This window comes from Drosophila sulfurigaster, chromosome 2L, assembly GCF_023558435.1.
Source record: "Drosophila sulfurigaster albostrigata strain 15112-1811.04 chromosome 2L, ASM2355843v2, whole genome shotgun sequence".
In the NCBI taxonomy this organism is placed as follows: Eukaryota; Metazoa; Arthropoda; class Insecta; order Diptera; family Drosophilidae; genus Drosophila; species Drosophila sulfurigaster.
Window position 1 is genome coordinate 24278392 of NC_084881.1, and position 19088 is coordinate 24297479.

Consider the following 19088-nt stretch of genomic DNA (forward strand, 5'->3'; position numbering starts at 1 on the left):
TGCGTTGACATGGCTGTCATAAATAGATTGCAGATTGGAGATGGGACCCCATTTAAGCTGAGATCTAATAAGCAGCAAACACCTCTTATCTTTATTGAGACACCCCCCGTAGATCGTTTGGGATCGCTTCGGATCGTTTCGATTCGACTCCTTCAAGTTCATTGTTCAGTTTTGTGCAACGATGTTGAAACATATTAAAATTAACAAATGTGTTTTAATCTCCGACAACAAATTTGAATTGGAATTGTATGCGATGTGTTGTTGTTGTTGCTTGAAATGTTTTTTGGTCGAAATTCGTTGAGTTGATCACCCGCTGCTCGTCAGGTAAGTCTTGGACTCTGTTTCGCTGTCCTGGAATTGTGGATGAGCTCGAGTATTTTGCCTCCTGCGTTTGCTTTTTTGCTACTCGGTTAAAATGCGCTGACCCGCTGTCGTTGCTGGCTGGCTGGCTGACTGGATGGCATTGTTGAACAGGTCGATCGATCTATGACAGATGAGATCATGTTGACTTTCCACAAAGAGGCAACAGGCACAACAGCAACAACAACAACAACAGCAAGACTGTAAGTCAGCAACTGTGCTTGCTGGCGTTTCCAACATATCGAGTCCTGTTGCTTTCGATGATGTATCGTTTTGGAGTCGCAACCTCGCCCATACCAATACTCACACTCACATTCACATACGTATTCACTCATACACTCATTGGCCATTTGGCTTCACGCCATGCTGCGTTCGTCATCTCGCTGGCAAATTCTCATTCGAAGTGACATTTATGCCATGCTCTACACATTCCAGGCGATATGATTTGACTGCCTGACAAACCTTTTTGCCTTCCTTCCTCTTCTCTCTTTAACGTTTAAGTATAGCATTTGCCTACACAAATGCTACTTAACATACTTGTATATCCCTCGATTCTCTCTCTTGCAGATTTGAGTGCGTTCTGTTCCGTTGGGACAATCGCTGTTTATTCTTGTTGATTTCTGTTTTATTTGTTGACAGTTTATTTAGCTTATCAATTGCATTGAGCCGTTTTGTCAGCGCTGTGCATCCATTTTGGCATTAATCCTACTGTTTCCTTCGAAAAATTAGCATTGCCTGTACTGCACTGCAAGAAATTTGTGGACAGTAGTGTTGAAAGTGCAATAAAATAGTAATTCTGTTCATACATAGATTTTACATATAAATAGTATTTATTAAATGTTCATCACTTTTTATATTAAAAGTGTAACAAAATTGGGCTTAATTTTCGCAGAATTGAAGCAATGTTTGACATTTAAGTACTATTTATTTATAAAGGTGCCCTAATATTAATTACTAAATACAGTTTTCAATCAATTTGTTTAAATATTATTTATTTTCCAATACCCAGAATCTAAATCCGTACAGTTTTTAGAATAAAATTCCTTAACATGTCAATATCTTTCATTTTTATGAAATCGCAATATATTTTTTCATTATATAAATAATTATAATTAAAGAATCATATATTCTTGTATTCAATTTGCAACTTTAGTTCATGATAAGCCTTTAAATTGTAGTCGTAATTTTGAACAGCATAAATTGAGTCAGCCATTTCTTTCAGTGCACATGCAATTTGCATGTGCTTAGAATCTGTTTGCCAGATTATCAGTTGCCAATTCACAAACATATTCACACCTACTCAAATATACACACACACACCTAGACTTGCATTCATACAAAGCAAATCGAGTTCAAAGTGTGGACATTTCTCGTGCTGTGTTTAGTGGACATTGCCTCTTATTGTTGCTTCCGTTGCAGCAGCAACAACAGCGACGACGACAACAACAACAACAACGTTGATTTGACTGTGCTGTGAAACTGGACCTCGTTCATGTGCATGTCCAGCTGACATTTTTTGTTGTGTATGTGTGTGTGTGTGTGTGTGTGTGTTTGCTCTTTCACATCAGCAACTCCGCCCGTTTTGTGCGAGTTTCTTTTAACCATTTTGTGGCTCGCTTCTTTTTAGCCTTATGTCTTTTGCAACTGTTCAAGGGACCAGGGACAAGGGACAAGCGGCAGGGGAATTGGGAATGGGATTGGCAATGGAAATGAAAATGGGAACGAACATGACTGCAATTGTGGGCCAGAGTTTGACGTATGCGCATTTCTTGTGTTCTGTTTGTTTTCCAAATCGTGTTGACAGCCAGCCAAGACTATGGCCACGCAAAAGAGTGTAGCTGCAAAAAAGAAATATCAGAAGCAGAGAGATGAGTCTTAAACAGCAGCAGCCTCTCCTCGGGGCAGCAATCAATCAAGTTGCTGTTGCCGTTGCTGCTGCTGCTGCTGCGAACCTGGTTTCCATATAACTGCAATGACTTTGTATAGGCCCCATGGGGAATTATCGTAGGGAGTTGGAGGGAGGCGTGCAGTTTGCAATTTGGTCACAGTCATTCAAAAGTCTAGAGAGTAACCGCATTCGGCGTAATCAATTGTCTGTTTTCTTGCTACCAATACAAAATTCCATAGAGAGGGGCACGTGTGGCAACAATAGATGCTAACGGTTCAACAGCTGCCTCTGCCTCTTCATGTTGTTGTTGTTTTGGCCTGGTCAAGCGCATTGCCCCAAAACAGAACTCGAGGTCTCCACCATGCGCCATGAGTAATTACAATTTAATACAAAAAACAATTCAACAACAATTTTACTGAAAAAATATAAAAAAAAAAAAGAACAACTCATACTCACATTCATACTCGCAGAGGGGAAGGGAAAAGGGGGAGACTTGCACTCATACGTGTATCATTTGGCGCGCCAAGCCGCTTTGATCACAACAACAATGCTTGCCACAACAAAACAACTTCGTTGGCTTTGTCTTCTGCGGCAGAAAGACGAAGAAATGTTGTCTGTGTGTGGAAAATAAGAAAAGAAATCCATCTTCGCGACTGCTTCACACTGATCACCAATACAAGCTTGAATGTATCGATGTATGTGTGAGTGTGTGTGTTTGTGTCTGCGGTGAATGCGCAGCTACAGCTCCATTTAGTCACACAATGGCCGCCATGGCCAGAAGTTGCCTGCGATACCCTGCAAACAGCCAACAGCAAGCAGGTATACTTAACTAAAAGTGCATTTGTATTAATAGCATTTATTTACCAAATTACTTATTTCAAACTTAGACATTATTGATTTAATCATACTTCGTCATAAAATTTACTTATTATCTAGATAGATTGTAAGTGAATAAATAATATAAAAGAAAAAAAATTAATTCAATAATTTTTTATTGTTTTGATTATTATCATTTACCTAATTAATTGTTTATCAATTTTAAATTATATTTAATGTAATCATAATGATAATCCTTTTTTAATTGCATTTCGCAAAATGTATATCTTTTATTAAGTTAAGCTTAACTTTATATTTCGATTATTTTATTTTTATATTGAACTTCTGAAAATGTTTATATTGAATTTTTACACTTATATAATATTTACATTTCTTCTGAAAGTCCAGAAGACTTTTTCCTAACGCATTAAACTTATAATTTTTCTACTTTTACATTAATCGTAATCTGTGATCTGTAAATTTAATAATTTTCCTAAAAATTCAAATTTAATCAATCATATTTTTAATTTTCATATTTAACTTCTGAAAATATACTTTATTTCTGAAAATATAAACTTTTTCGCTACTCATCTTACAAACTTATACGCAAATCTTCTTCGTGAGCACCATCTTTGATTATTTACAGGGTATCACTCAGCCATTGTTGCTCTTTAATGATCTATTACTTGTTTTCATTTGGGTGGGAGTAGCTCGCGCCGTGTGGAAAAACATTTCGTACTTCTTGAATCATGGATTTGTAAACAAATACGGCCAAACAGCAGAATTCCCCGCTCGCTTGTCCAGCTTCTCCAGTTAAACTAAGCGGCATTCCGCTTACAACAACGGCAACAAGAAAAGCCCAGATGTTGTTGTTGTTGTTGTTGTACAAAGTTGTATTCATATAATGCCGCAAAGTGTGCGGCGTTCCAGGCTGCGTAATGATAATGGATGATGGTCCATACCATGAATATTCCTATAGTGTACAGTGGAACTTACATTGTGATGAGATTTAAATTAAGCAGAGTACAACTTATTTGAATAAAAATTACACATAATGCTTTTGATAATTATTAATTTTGAATTCTATGCGAAAATAATACAAATTTATTTGTGTATTCCGTTAAATGTAAAGAAATTATTTTTATTTTTCATAATTGGTAAAATTAATTTAATTGTATTTTTTTGATTTTATTATAATATGGAAAGATGCAATTATATTTTTCAAATTTCATTTATCGTTGGCTTATTTCATTTTAAAAAGTTGTCACAGGAAAACATTAAATGAAAATTAAATTTGAATATAAACTTTTCATATATAAATTTTGAATTTTGTGCAAAAAGAATACATTTTTTTGTGTATTCCCTTAATTTTGAAAAAAAAAATATTTTTATTTTCAAAAAAATTGGTAAAATTAGTATTTGTTTTTTCATTATTTTATTTTTATTAATTAATTCTATGAATTCTATGACGGGAAAACATTAAATAAAAATTTAATATTAGTAAATATGTAATAAAAAGTTATTCATAGGAAATATTAAGGTAATATATTTGAATGAATAATATTTTTGGAAAATAAGTCAATCATTAACTTTATTGAAAAATAAGTTAGGAAATAAAATAAATTCCTTTTGAGTTTTTAAAATTACTGAAAATAAGTTTTATTGTTTCTATCCAATTTGATTAGAACTTTGCTAGAATTAAAGAGGCAGTTGCCCCACTGTGGGGCACAGGCATGGTTTCCAAGTGCTTTGGCCCAAACAATTCAATAATACAATAACAACAATCATAATAATAACACAAAACACCAGCAACAGCGGCTACAATGAGTGTATTACAACAAAACAACAACTCAAATGTTAAAAAGCGCAACCACATACCAATTGTATGTATGTATAAACACCCCCCCACACACACACAAAAACACACACGCACACACACACACTCTTAGAGACTGGGAGCAGATAAACATACATCATAACGCACCGACGCCGACGACTGACGAACGACCTTATTCCACTCACAATCAGTCAAAATTGAAAATTTATTGAATAACGAACTTTAAATACCTCAGCAAGCGAATGTGTGTGCGAGTGTTTGTTTGTGTGTGTGTGTGTGTGTGTGTATTGGTGTATGTTTGTTAAGATCAACAAAGGATTTCTTACCAAAATAGCTCGTGTCAAAAGACTTTGATCCATTAATCAATATGCCGCAGTCGCAGCCGCCGTGTGCGAAGGTTTTGCCAGGTTGCCAGCTTCTTTCTCCCTTCCCCCCTCTGAGATCTCCAGCAGTTCTCCCCACTATTTGTTGTAAGTCTGTTTGATGATGAGTCTCAATCCCAAAATGCCCAATCTCAGTACGAAGTCTTCAGACACAGATACAGATACAGATACAAAAGCCCAGCTCTATAGGAATATTTACTTATTTCTCTTCTCTTCTTGTATTTTTCTCCTTTTATTTCGCTCAAGATCATGATGAGGCTGTTATTTGTTGTACGAGTATTTTGGTTACTTGAGACACGGCAGATATTCACGATATGATGACGATGACTATGACGATGATGACGTTGAGGAGCATGATTGTTGCTGGATGCCCCATTGTCATTGGCATTGTGGGGCATCGCCTGACGCCCATTGTTACGATAATGCTCGAAAAGCATGTGACATGTGTAAGTGATAGCGTTAATGCTGCTCTTAAGTAGTAATTACTACTTCAATTGGGTCTTTGGCTCAATTGTTGTAAAAGTAAAAACATATCCAAAGAGAGAAAGACAATGCAAAAGAGTTGGGGTAATTCAACCATTATTCGAATGCATTCCATATCGAAGGAAAATTGAATACCTTTTAAGACTTTGCACATAATAAACAATATAAAAATGTATTACTAACATTTGACACAACATTTATACTATATGCGAAAATAACATGCCAGTTCTGAAAGATTAGAATTTATGTTATATAATCAGGGAAAAGTAAAATTAATTGAAACCAATTGAATTTAAATTTATAGAAACTAAAAAAATATATATCTATGATAAACTTACTTCCTCATTATTTATCGTATGTACAATAATACAAATAAATTCTTAAAAATAAAGCTCACAAAGTTTTCATCACATTTCATCTACAATTTTTAAGATAAATTAGAACTCATAAATGAATACAACACTTCACAAATTTTAACTAAATCAAATGTGAGCAAAATATTTTGTAAAATTGTATATCTTAATTAAATCATTTCATTTTCTAAATATGTACTTTTTTTTAATTTTTATATTTCCTCTCTATAAAATTACAGACCAATTTTACGTTTTTTTTTAATAAAAGTAAAAGTAATGAAACCATAAGTAAAATAATATACTTTTGTCAAAAGAAACATTTGAATCAGAAACCATTTTAATTTGTAAAATTCATTAAATAAAGTAAAAATATTCTTACGATTTTCTACATATTTTTAAGGAGTAATTTGTCTGAAGTAATTCAAATAATTACTTAGCCACAAGTTCTGTCTCGTCTGTCGTCAATTGAGTTGCTTCGCTGTGTATAAATAGATGTGTTAAGTGAATTCTTGGTAAGGACATTCTATACCGGCGCTTAGTGGGAGCAACTTGAGGTCCAATTGAATGTGGTTCATCTTGTTGTTGTTGTTGTCGATGTCGTTGTTATTCTCATTTGTTGGCTCAGTCAAAAGCATAAAACCAAAACAAAAACACAAACACGTCCGTGTGAAGCAATAATTGCCCCCTAATCTCTAGCAAGCACAGCGATGAGGTTGAGTTTGTCGATCCTCAAGGCAGCTTTTGTTTTATATATTTAGTTGTCTCTTTACAAGGCGACGGCTGTGCAGCTTTTTGCTTTTATTGTTGTCATAATTATTGTTTAGTGGCGCATCCTGCTGCTGCTGCTGCTGCCAGCCAACTTGTGTCCTGGCCGGATGGCAAACCCTCCTCCTTCCTCTCCTCTCCTCTATTCCTGGGTAAAATACAAATGTTGTACATAAATCGCGCACACAAACGAATGGCTGGCGATTGGGATGCGGGATTAAAGAGCAAAGATATCGAATTACACACCTGACGACGGGCCCCAAATGCTAAAAAATAAAAAAAAAAAAAGAAGGAAGAAAAAAACCCAAACCAAAATCAGCCAATGGACTCGACTCCGAAGAAGAGTGAGGGGGAAAAAATCAGACAAAAGCTAAGCCGTCGTATTTTATTGTGAACTTTCATTTGCGGATTTTACCAGGAGACTGTGTGTGCTGCAGTGCACTGCACTCCACAAAGAGTCTCTCGGAGACTCCAACATTTGCCAAGTGTCAAAGTCAGCTGGCTGCTCGGCTTGCCTGTTGCCTTGGCCGGAACAGCTAATAACCAAGACGCTGCAAGATGCAGTGCATCCTCTCGGCTGCTGCTGCCTTGGCAGCATCTGCATACTTTATGGGCATTAAAAATTCAAGTGGCAGCAATTTTTCGTTGGCAACTTCAAATGGCGAGCCGCTCAAAATGAGTCTCTGGCCAGGCCGTGGTCTGGTCTGGGACTCCTGGGCCCAATTTAATGTGTCGGCGTGTTTATCGGCTAATGAAGTTGACAACACGCGGATTAGCGCATTTAGTTGCCAACTGCTGCGACGACAACGCTGACGACGACGACGACGATGATTTCCCTCTCTTAGATTCTCCAATCTCCATTCTCGACACCGCTTTGCGCAACTTGAGAGTCTTGGCCACGTCTTGGCATTAGCGCAAACAACATAAGTTAATAACGATAACGATGAATATTATTTTTATGCGCAAATTGCGGTACCTGGCAATGCCTCTATATAGCTTCTATAGCAATCATCTTGCACTCTCCTCCTTCCACTCTCCCTTCCCCACTCGAATGCCCTTCTCCCCACCACGTGTCTCGAATCGCGCCTAGCGGTATTTAAATAAATAGCTGCTGTGGGAGCTTAAGCCAACTACTAGTTGCATGTGGCTTAGTCTTAGGCTGGATCTGAATCTGAATCTGTTTTTATTTGTTATTCATAGCAAATGTAAATTGTTGTCTTTCATGTTTATACCACGCAACCGACAAAGTCTCAAAAAGGTAGCTGCAACTAGTTTGGCATCTAATATATTTTGAAAAATGCTATAAAAATTGATGCTGCTTGAAAAAAGTCTATCGAGCCAGGGATATAGTATAATATTCATATTTGAGAATTCAATTCTAATTTTTATTTTAAAATAAAGTTATTCTGATTACAAAAAACGTATATAATAAAGTACTTATTGTATTTAAGTATTTACTATATACAAAATAAGTTAGTAATACTATCAATTTAATTTGAATTACTTAAGTTCAAAATTAAAACTGCGAATCATGCAAATATTGCAATCAACTAGAATTAAAAAATTTTGTCATTCAGCTCAGAAGTAAGAAGTTTACTTTGAAATTAATAAATTTAAAAGTTTAGTGCTTTAAAATTGTGAATTTATAATTTTTATTTTAAAAACTAGTTAGATATAATGTAATAAAATAATGAAGTAACAATTACATCAAAAGTTTTATTAATATTATTGTTATTACAAGAGAATAATATAAATTTCATCTATATAGATTCAAATCCAAAGTGCTTTAGAAATACGTTAATGTAAATTTTAATAAAACTAAGTTCAATAGTACACACTTAAATTATATATAATATTTTTAAAAGCTTAGGTAGTGCAATTCATTGATAAATGTCTTAAATAAGTAAATAAATAGCACAGTTCTTATAAAGCGCATCTTAAAGCTCTCTTGGCAATCAACTTTTTTTGTTACTACTGCGCATCTTTTAGTCGATCAACGAGTTTTGTGATGCGACGAGTTTATTACTTGTTGTAGCTCGCTCTATTTCTATTCCATCTGGTTTGGAAGTTGGCTGTGGTGACACCGCAAGTTATACGATGTGATAAGACAATAAATATTTTTACCATTTACAGTTCAATTATGAATTCGTTTGCCATATAAGCCACATAAATTAGTCAAAGCAACGGCTGTTGAACTGAGCGGCTACCGAATAAGCACTCAAGGGGGAAAGGGGGCAAAGGGGGGAAGGCTGATTGGAAGGGGGACTCTCAGTTGGAGTTGAAGTTGAAGTTGAAGCCGGTGCCGCTTCAGAGTCGAAGCTAAAGCCGCTTTCTGGACTTGTTGGCTAATCGTTTTTTGGTTGCCATCTCGTTTTTCACATTCAACTTAAATACAATGGATATCATTCGATTTTATTGGCTTGTTTGGGTTTAATGAGCGACGCGCTTTAAGATCTTCTTCTCTGTTTTGTAATCAATAGAAGATTCGCTTAATAATTGCTTCAAATATATCAATATTTTTATGTTTTGCATAATCCGTTGAGTTTTATGCGAAAGTAATAAAACTTAAATAAAAATATATTCAATGAAAGCAATTATTTTGTTTTCTTTTTTTATACAATATAAAAAAGATAAAGTTTACATGCAAATATTAAAAAAGATTTTAAAAATATTTGGCAATAAAAGTGCTGAGGTGTGCATACGTAATTTATCGAGATGTTAAGAGCAGGAAAAGAATAATTAAAATAATTTATACATATTGATGAAATTAAATTGAACAAAACATAACAATCAAACATATTGATACTTTAAATACGGAATTGAATTTAAGTTTTTACGAATTAATAAATATTATTTTAAAGAGATAAACTAGCTAAAAGAATGCAAATTCCTAAACTAATATGTATTCAAAGTTATCATTAAAGATAATCTAATTAAATATAATATTCAATTTTCATAAAATATAAATTGATTTCTGAAATATTTGAATACTTCTTAGAAATTTGAATGCATTATTCGGCATTCTTTCGGTATTATTCAGACGTTTTTTCTAAAGAGCGTGAATAATAAGAACTCTTTCAATATTTTTTACCCATTTCTCATAGATTATTACAAATTATTTAATGTATGACAGGAAATTCTCATTTATTGAATATATATTAGTTTTTCAATTGTTAAGTTTTCAAAAGGTCACATTCCGAACGTCAGCTGGTAGTGAAGAGCAATTTTCCGACTGTTGGATAGCAAATATTTATAATAATTATATACAACAGTAGGAATATGAACTGGTGCATCATGACAATACAAATAAAATCATTTAGAAGCGAGGGGCAAGGACATAACCCAAGTACCGTAACTCGCAATTTGTGTACAAACATGCGACAATGAAAACTAACTTTCTGGACAACAAATCGTGCTGTTCGAACCACAAATGTCGAAGCCGTATAATTACTGCAGCCCCCCTCAACTTGGACAAAAGGATGAGCGTCATGCGTTAAAGACGCTACCAAAAAGGCAAAAGTGGGTGGCAGACAGTCAGAGGGGGGGAAGACAGAAGGGGGAACCGTATCGAGTACTGCATAATTCATGGTTTCAATGCCTGAAATTATGTTAAATTGCTCGGGAACCGCACAAGCGGCCAGCCTTCCCCCCCGTCCAGCCCCGTCCCGTCACCCTCAGCAATTACTCTACGATTGTGGGTGGTGTAGTGCGGGGGTGTTGAACGACATGTAATTTAAACCAAGTTCTCTAAATTGTTAAGTATCTTGGCTAACGGACAGTGTGCCCAAGTGCGTGTGAAGGTGTGTGTGTAATAGAGCGTCACCAAGCGCGTCACCAGCTGCTGCTTTCCCCAGGTGTACGTCCCTTCCTCTGCCCCTTCCTGCTATTAACGTTGCCCACTGCGTCCGTTGTGTAATTTGTTGACGAACCCCAAACTGAAATCTTAATACGCAAACCCAACTGAAGTGAACCGAACTCAAATCACAGCCCACAACGTCACGTGGCGTTTGTTGCCTTGACATCGATTGCCTCTCTCCCTCCCTCCCTCTCTCTCTCTGGTATCAGTATTTCCCTTTGTTGTTGTGGCTCATCTGGTGGCAAATTAATTCCAAGTTCTATAACTCAGCACACAATGCTGTCAAAATATTGCATTTTTTATATTTGCTAAATTATCAACGTCAAACAAGCTACCAGAAGAACAGCTTGCCAAGAATATTTCAATAAAACTTACAACATGCTTGACTAGAATATACCCTAGAAAAATATCAATTGACAAAATAAACACTAAAGACATTCATTTAATTATAATTTGCTAAGCTTGATCAACATTTTAGTAAATTGATCACTATCTCAATAGCCAATATGCCCGCTTTCATTGAGTACAGGGTATAAATTCGCGAAGTTGTTGTCATCATCGGCTTCATTACCTTTTTTTTTTGAATATAAAATTTCGCAGAAGCTCAAGGTATTCCGAATTGACAGCCCCTTTTGGACCCAAAATTCAACGCGAGAGAGAGCGAGAGTGTGAGTTAGATAGAGAAGGAGTATACGTGTGAGTGAGAGTGAGAGAGCAAGCACGCTTTGTGGCCAACCCATAACGACTATAAATTTCCAATTTTATTTTACCGCCGTCACCGACCGAGAATGAAATACACATAACCCAGAGAATCGGGGAAACAGAGAGTCAGAGCCAGATAGAGGGTACAGCTTACGCTTCTTCTGATGGGCTTTTATTATGAACGCATGAAAACAAAATAAGCAGTAAAATTAATCGTCGACTTAGCTGCCGATTAAGTTTTATACGCGACTCGAATCGAAGACAGCATCCATTTTGTGTCGTGTTGTTTTGGTATTTGTGATGCTCGGAATGGAAACTTTAGGCTAACTTGATGTCTGCTCTAAGCTATATATGGTCAAGTGAAATATTTACAAAATGATTTTCTCCACTCTTTTAGTAATTTGTACCAATTTGTAGCCATTGCTTATCTGCGTTATAAAATAGTTAATTGAACAAGTTTGTATTTTAAAACGCCAACAAATTTAGGTATAATAAAATGAGCATTTTTCAAATTTCAATTAATTGAAAATAGTTAGCTATATGAATTATAATACTTTAAAAGAAATTATTTAAAAAATGGTTGAAGTGCGAAAACAAATTCGACTTTGTTGCTATTTAATCTGGCAAATTTTCAAAAGAATTTTTTGCTTTTCTTCACAATTATGCTATTGATAACTTTACACCTTTTACTACTTATTACATGTTTGGAATCTATGGAAAATCTATAGAAGAAAAGAACTCTCTGGATATGATCTCAGTTGAAGGTGAACTGATGCCGGCTCCATTACGTAACAGATGCGATTAGATCGAAACCATATGTGAGTGCCATCCACATAAGTAAAAGTACAATCAATAGACGTAGTCGAGAAGAAAGAAGGGGAAAACCCCTTTTGTAATTGAATAATGGCAAAGTGAGGCAGCTCAGTTTCGTCTTCGGCACACCTTGACATGGTGTAAATTGAGCTGTAATCAATGGGCGACGATCAAAAGGAGCGTAGGAATCCTTTCTAATTCTCTTGCAGCCATCTCATGTTTACCAAAAGGTGCCGAAAATAGGCAAAAGGCTTGAGGGAAACCCTTCTGCGAGATAGCGAACCCAAAGCACACACATGCAATAATCAGATTTGGGGGATTTTGGATGCTTTGTTGCTAAAGAATAGAGCCAAATTAGTTATATACACGAGTTTATATGCAACTCGAGTGCAACGTGCAGAGGCTGCAAATTAATTGCATTTTGCTGCCCAGAAATTTGATATTTTTCCAAAAAAAAAAACCAAATTGCCGCCGCCTACGCTGAAATGCTGAAATTCTAAACTTGAGCAACCTTCGAGTAGTTTGCTCCCCTGCGATATGTTTTGATAATTAATTACGTACATAATGTGCTAATTAATAATATTTTATAAACAAGTGAGGCACTTCAAAGTAAGAGTGCCTAGCTTAGAGGATTGCATTGATCGCCAACACCGAGGAAGAGCGAACAGAGGAGAGATGGAGGCCACACGCAAGCAGCAGCTACTGGGATTAGGCACATGGCCATATCTACATCTGCCATCGTCCAGCCACTGCACCGCAAAATGTCTCGAGAGCCAGTGACACACACACACACAAATGCACAGAATTGAACAGTTCCAAAGATGAAGATAAGTTCCATCATCATCGTCATCAATGCTGCATCGTCTCGCCCTGGTCTCCGAGTGTTGACGTTTTGTAGGCGGTGCCTTGAGTGCCGTTTAAACGCTCATAATGCCGCCGTCGCAGCCACAACTTATCGACAGATTCATATCGTCTCTTGGACTCTTGCTCTCTCTCTCTGTGTGTGAGTCAGGTTCTTATGGTCGTCTCTGCCGCAATGTGCTTGTGTTGCCGCTTTTCGGTTTCGAGTTTGAGTTTTGCCGCAGGATCTGCGATAAATCACTTTGTACATCAGAATCAATAAAAAAAACCAACAGCAACCGAAGGTGTATAAATTGAAATGTTGATGTCTTCATCAACAACATGAGCGGCGTTTGATCTGAGCATTCGTTACACTCATGTAGGTCGTCCATTTGATGTGTGTGTGGTTGGGCCTTGCAGGTAGAACTCTGTTGTGAGTTGGACTTTGGGTTTAGTCATGTGCTTGATTTATGTGCTTAGAAATAAAAACAAATGTATTGCTCGTTAATTTGACAGCTACACGATGACTTAATTGCAAGCTATTGATGTATTATTATTATCTTTAGTTTTATTTATTTCCATCTCTTAAGTTTTAGTGTAGCTGCTGCACATTAGATTTGAAGTTGCCGCCACATTTGTGCGTCATTGATTGGCAGCACTTGATGCTGGGCAGCATTTTATAATTGGCCGCACTTTAGTCCGATTTTTCCATTCAGAATTTTTTTTTGGCATATTGTTATACTCGTTCACGGTCACTCTGGTTTGAGTTTGTTTTCTTCTATCGATGGTTTTCTAATAAATTACTGTTTTGAATAATTTGGCACTGCACAGTGACCACAAATTGTGTTATATATATATTATATACTTTAGCGAAAATTAAAAAAAAAAACTGGATTTATGTATTCATTTAAAATAATAATTCATTCACATAATTATTAAATTAATTTTGAATCGATGTTTTGCCATGAAGAATCGATATCTAAACCATTTTGAAAACAATGTTCTAATCGATAGTGCCTTCGATGTTTCTCCACCTCTACTGTCCGGCTTTTTGTTTGAAATTAAATAAAAAAGTTTTAGTTTGGATCTAGCAATCTAATTAATATAAGTAAACACAATTTCGGTTAGTTTGCTAGCTACACTTCCAAAATTAATAGTGTGCGTGTAAATGTAAAAGGTAAGTGAGCTTTCTATTTGAACTGATGTCAAACGAAAACAACGCCACGCCGGCTGCACAAGGGCAACAACAACAAAAGGAAAAACAGCCAAGGCAGCGAATTTGCTGCAGCCGCAACAACAAGAACAATGTTTACGCGCGCTTCGTTATATTTAAAAAGCGAGCATATCTATAGTCAAGTATTTTGGCCAGCGCCCAGCGATCTTGTATCCATTGATATGCACAACTGATTGCTCGATAAACGAAACTGAAAAAGATGCTTCTTAACGATTAGAGAGTACAAGCAATGGTCGATGCATTGTTGTCGTTTTGTGTGTCACGGGGGGATGCAACGGTGAGGGGGAAGGGGAGGTGTTTGATCTTGGTGCTGTGCCATGATCGAAAATAGCAGCCATTGACAACTCGCAGCAGAGCAGCAGAGGCGGAGATATCTCGATAGACAAACAGACTATATCGCTGGCTGGCTGGCTAGAATTAATGGCGTTACACAGCTGGCAGAATCATCAATCTATCGTCACATAATCCAAACAAATAACAATATATATTGTGTTTATATATCTGTTTTTGCAGCATTCAAAATTTACTGTGGAAACGATATGGCACAGATTACAACTGAGAAACTGAGGACAACGCCAGTCATGCGTTCACATGCAACACCAGCAGTCAATGCTGCCATAGTAGCCTCGGCTGGTGCTGCCACAAAGGAAAATGCTGCAACAGCCAGACAGCGAACGTCGCCATCGACGAATGGCAAAGGCATCGAAATCTTAGACTTTCACGAATCGTGGCTGGAAGAAGTTGAACTTTATAAGGATAAGCTGTTATCGCATCATAATCATCAATCATCAGCGACTCATCATCATCATCATCATCATCAATCAACGCACAATTACAATTACAACAATCGCAGTAGTCCACATCGGCAATCAACTCAATTGCGGAGCTCACCTCCATTGACAACTGCATCGAAAACAACGAAATCGCCACAGCAGAAATCCCCGCCATCGCCTAGGCGATCAACAAAGATCACAGCTTCGGCTGCTGCCGTTGCGGCTGCAGCACCCGCGAAGTCGCCGCCACCGCGTCTCACACCCAAGTTGAACTCTGTGCCAGCGCCAATTGTAGGAGTGCTACAGTCTGAGCCATACAAGAAAGTTCAGGTGCGTATTTGCCGTCAACTCGCAGCAGCATCTACTCAGTTGTTCCCACTCTACTTTGTTACATCTTGTAGTTCGCATGATTATGTTGCATGTAAATAGAATTCTTAAAGAAACCTAAACCAAAACTAGGTTAAAATGAAGTTAGTTAGTAAGGTATTCAAATGAGAAAAGTACTAGAGTAGATATTGTAACTACAGTTTGAGCTTAGTAAGTTAGTACTAAGATTTTTTAATGAGAAAAGTATTATGGAAGATGTGACAATACTATTATATAGTACTAATATAAGAAAAGGGCAATCATACTGTCATACTATAGTAGTTAATCTAGTCTAGTTTGACCCTACAAGCTTTTTGTCTTCGGCATGCCGAATCATTGAAATATTTATTCATTGTTATTTGGTTAATTGTTGATATCATTCTTTGTTCATGTTCCCTGTTCTCCTCACCCAAATCACATTCCTTTTTGGCTGTGCCTTGGCTTTGCTTATTTTTTTGCTAACACCAAAGATGCTTTTAAAGCGTGCACGTGAAGATGCTCTTGCCAAAAATGCAACGAATAGCAACGGCAATGGCAACAGCAGCAGCTGTAAGCGTTCCAATAACAACACTACCAACAATGGCACAAGCACAAGTCCACCAAAAAGCGGAATAGTGGCCGGAAGCTCCAGTGCAACCACACTGAAGGCGCCCAGCAAAATAGTCGTTAATACGTTCCATGCCAGCAGTATGCTCAATGGACAGCAACACGATGAGAAATCCAAAATATTAACACAAAATGGTCTTACCAAATCAGCTGCATCGGCCCTGGAGACTTCGCTCTATGCATCGTTGTATGCGCAGCCGTCGCAGTTGCCATTGCAGTATGTTGGAACACGGATTGCGTCTGGTGAGCAAAACTACATGGGTGTGACGCTTAACAAGTGTGTCAGCATCAATCACGAAGGTCGGCAAAATGATGATGATCCTTGCGCCGGTAAATGAATTTTAATTGAGTTGAATAAATTTATATAAACCTTTTAATCTTGCGATTATTTCTTATTGACAGCCATTGACGAGATAACCAGCTATGAAGACTCCGATTCGGAGGAGGAATATGTGGGCACACCATTTTATCTCGACGAGGACAACGACGAGACCAGCCAAAGTAGACACATTCGCCTCAAACTGGATAAGCAGCCATCGAAAGCCTCAGTGGCAACCACAAATACCACAGACTCAGAAGCATCTGTTTACTATAAGCCAGAGGCGATCTTATCGCCCAGTTTGTTCCCAAATGTGCCTCCATATTTGAACTTCACCTCGCATGCTGATAAAGGACCGCCTATGCCGGCGGCCTTGCATCGTGTGCTCAAATGGAAGCTCAGTCCAGTGATGCCCAAGATTGTGAAGCGTGTTGTGCTCAACTCTGGATTTCGCATCATTAAAAGTGAGTGTTTGCTCCTAAGTATTAGCTTGATTAAACTCTTGAATCATTCAACAGACACTACTGACTGGATGGCCGTGTGGGAGAAGCACATGAAGAGTCCTGGTTTTCGAACCATACGCTCACATCAAAAGTACAATCATATGCCAGGCTCATTTCGTATTGGACGCAAGGATACGATGTGGCGCAGCATAGCCAGCAACATGAAGAAATTCGGCAAAAAGGAGTTTGGCATTATGCAAAAGTCAGCTAACTAACATATAATAATTGGCAACAAATTAATCATGTTTGAAATACACTTGCAGATCGTACATAATGCCGGATGATCTGGAGAATCTGCGACAAGTGTGGCCCAAAAATGCCTCTAAGCTGACCAAGTGGATTGTGAAGCCACCAGCAAGTGCACGAGGCACTGGTATACGCATTGTCAACAAGTGGAGTCAGTTCCCCAAGGATCGTCCTTTGGTTGTCCAAAAGTAGGTGACAAGAGTAATAACAATTGAACCTTTAGTAAATACTTCTTTCTGTTGCAGATATATTGAACGTCCGCTGCTTATTAATGACAATAAATTCGATATGCGGCTCTATGTGGTGTTAACTTCTATTAATCCGCTGCGCATCTACATGTTCAAAGATGGTTTGGCTCGTTTCGCCTCTGTCAAGTACAGCTCAGAGTTGGGCAATCTGGATGAACGCTGCATGCATCTGACCAATTACAGCATCAACAAATTCTCACAGAACTATGCCAAAAACGAGGATTTCAATGCGTGTCAGGGCCACAAGTGGACCCTGCAATCGTTGTGGTCCTGCCTGGAAAATCGTGGCGTCAACACGAAGCGCCTGTGGGCAACTCTGAGGAATTTGATCATACGTGGCATTGTTAGCGGTGAATCCGGTCTCAATCGAATGTATCGCCAGAATGTCAATTTCCGATACAATTGCTACGAGCTGTTTGGTTTTGATGTCCTACTGGATGAGAACCTGGTGCCGTGGCTGTTGGAAATTAACATATCGCCCTCGCTGCATTCCGAACTGCCGCTCGATTTACATGTGAAGGGTCCGATGATACAAGCCGTGCTCAATACGGCGCTGTATCAGGTGCCGCCGAAGCTGAACGAACGCCAACAGCAGGAGATACTTGAGGAACTGCAGATGCAGGGACCCCTTGTGCATGACAAGCGTATCTTTACCACATGCCTAACTGCGGAGGAGGTGCGCAAACACAATCATTTCACTAGTCGCGCCATCGAATTCCGCGAGGAATATGTCGACACCATACTGGACAATCTACTGCCCGATGATGTGCGTTGCCTGATCATTGCCGAGGACGAGCTGGCGCGTTGTAAGCCACTCGAACGCATCTTTCCCACGCCTGGTACTCACACGTTTCTCCCCTACTTTGAGAACGCACGTTATTACAATCGCCTGCTTGATGCTTGGGAGACCAAGTATGCGAAAAATCGAGAAGTGGGCATTGCGCTCTTGTCGCGACTATGTAAGGAGAAATATCATTTACAGGTGTCAGAAGCAGCCATGGAAAAGGTATGTGCTTTAAGTACATAACCGCTTTTATTTTTGTTTTTTATCGACCTTTTTTCAACAGGAACCTAATGTGGCCCTCACTGAAATCGACATGTTGCATGTGAAAAAAGACGAAATGCTGGAAAATCCTACCAATCTGCCAATGAAGCCGGTTGATGATGGCGAAACTGTCCAAAAGCCAAGAAGTCAAGAACCAGCGATAGATCATTAAAAAAACTCCAAGACTGAATGTAAATAGAATCGGCGACCATAGCACTAGCCCTTTACCGTTTGTTGTTCCGTGTTCGTGCATGAAAACGACGACAGAAAAACAAAACTGCAGTCTTTTAAAAGAATCAAAAAAAAAAAACTCACGTTCAATATCAAATGAAATAAAGTTCAAACATTTTTGGTTAATACTTATATATAAACATAAATCAATTTTTTTTTGCATTGCCTAGGAAAACATTTTAATATACATAATTCGTGTTAATTGTAAATAAATATAATTATCACCTGATTAATTCCAAATTCAAAAATTGCGCGAAATAAATCGGTCACTAAAGCGTTATCGATATGTTGTGCTTGGTGCTTCACCTTAATTAAGTGTGACCATGACGATACAAAAAATCGCTAATTGGATTTTAATTTATTTATGAAATCAAATGGTATTCGAATTTTATAATGATTTACAATGAATTATTCCCTCACC

At 37.7% G+C, this 19088-nt stretch overlaps 1 protein-coding gene across 1 annotated transcript; it reads left to right on the plus strand.

Annotated features, from left to right (window-relative positions):
* Window positions 1–14113: 14113 nt before the first annotated feature.
* Window positions 14114–18801, plus strand: LOC133839561 (tubulin monoglutamylase TTLL4). The gene is made up of 8 exons (XM_062271175.1): window positions 14114–14273; window positions 14844–15433; window positions 15940–16405; window positions 16478–16858; window positions 16913–17099; window positions 17161–17331; window positions 17389–18397; window positions 18459–18801. The coding sequence occupies exons 2-8, from the start codon at window positions 14870–14872 to the stop codon at window positions 18606–18608; spliced, it is 2928 nt and encodes a 975-aa protein (XP_062127159.1). The 5' UTR covers window positions 14114–14273; window positions 14844–14869; the 3' UTR covers window positions 18609–18801.
* The last annotated feature ends 287 nt before the right edge of the window (window positions 18802–19088 follow it).

Excerpts from the sequence above, each read along its gene's own strand:
- LOC133839561 (XM_062271175.1), top strand. The coding sequence starts at position 14,870 with ATGGCACAGATTACAACTGAGAAACTGAGGACAACGCCAGTCATGCGT. Across the intron at positions 17,100-17,160 it reads GAGTTTGGCATTATGCAAAA|ATCGTACATAATGCCGGATG; the intron begins GTCAGCTAACTA and ends ATACACTTGCAG. Across the intron at positions 18,398-18,458 it reads CAGAAGCAGCCATGGAAAAG|GAACCTAATGTGGCCCTCAC; the intron begins GTATGTGCTTTA and ends TTTTTTCAACAG.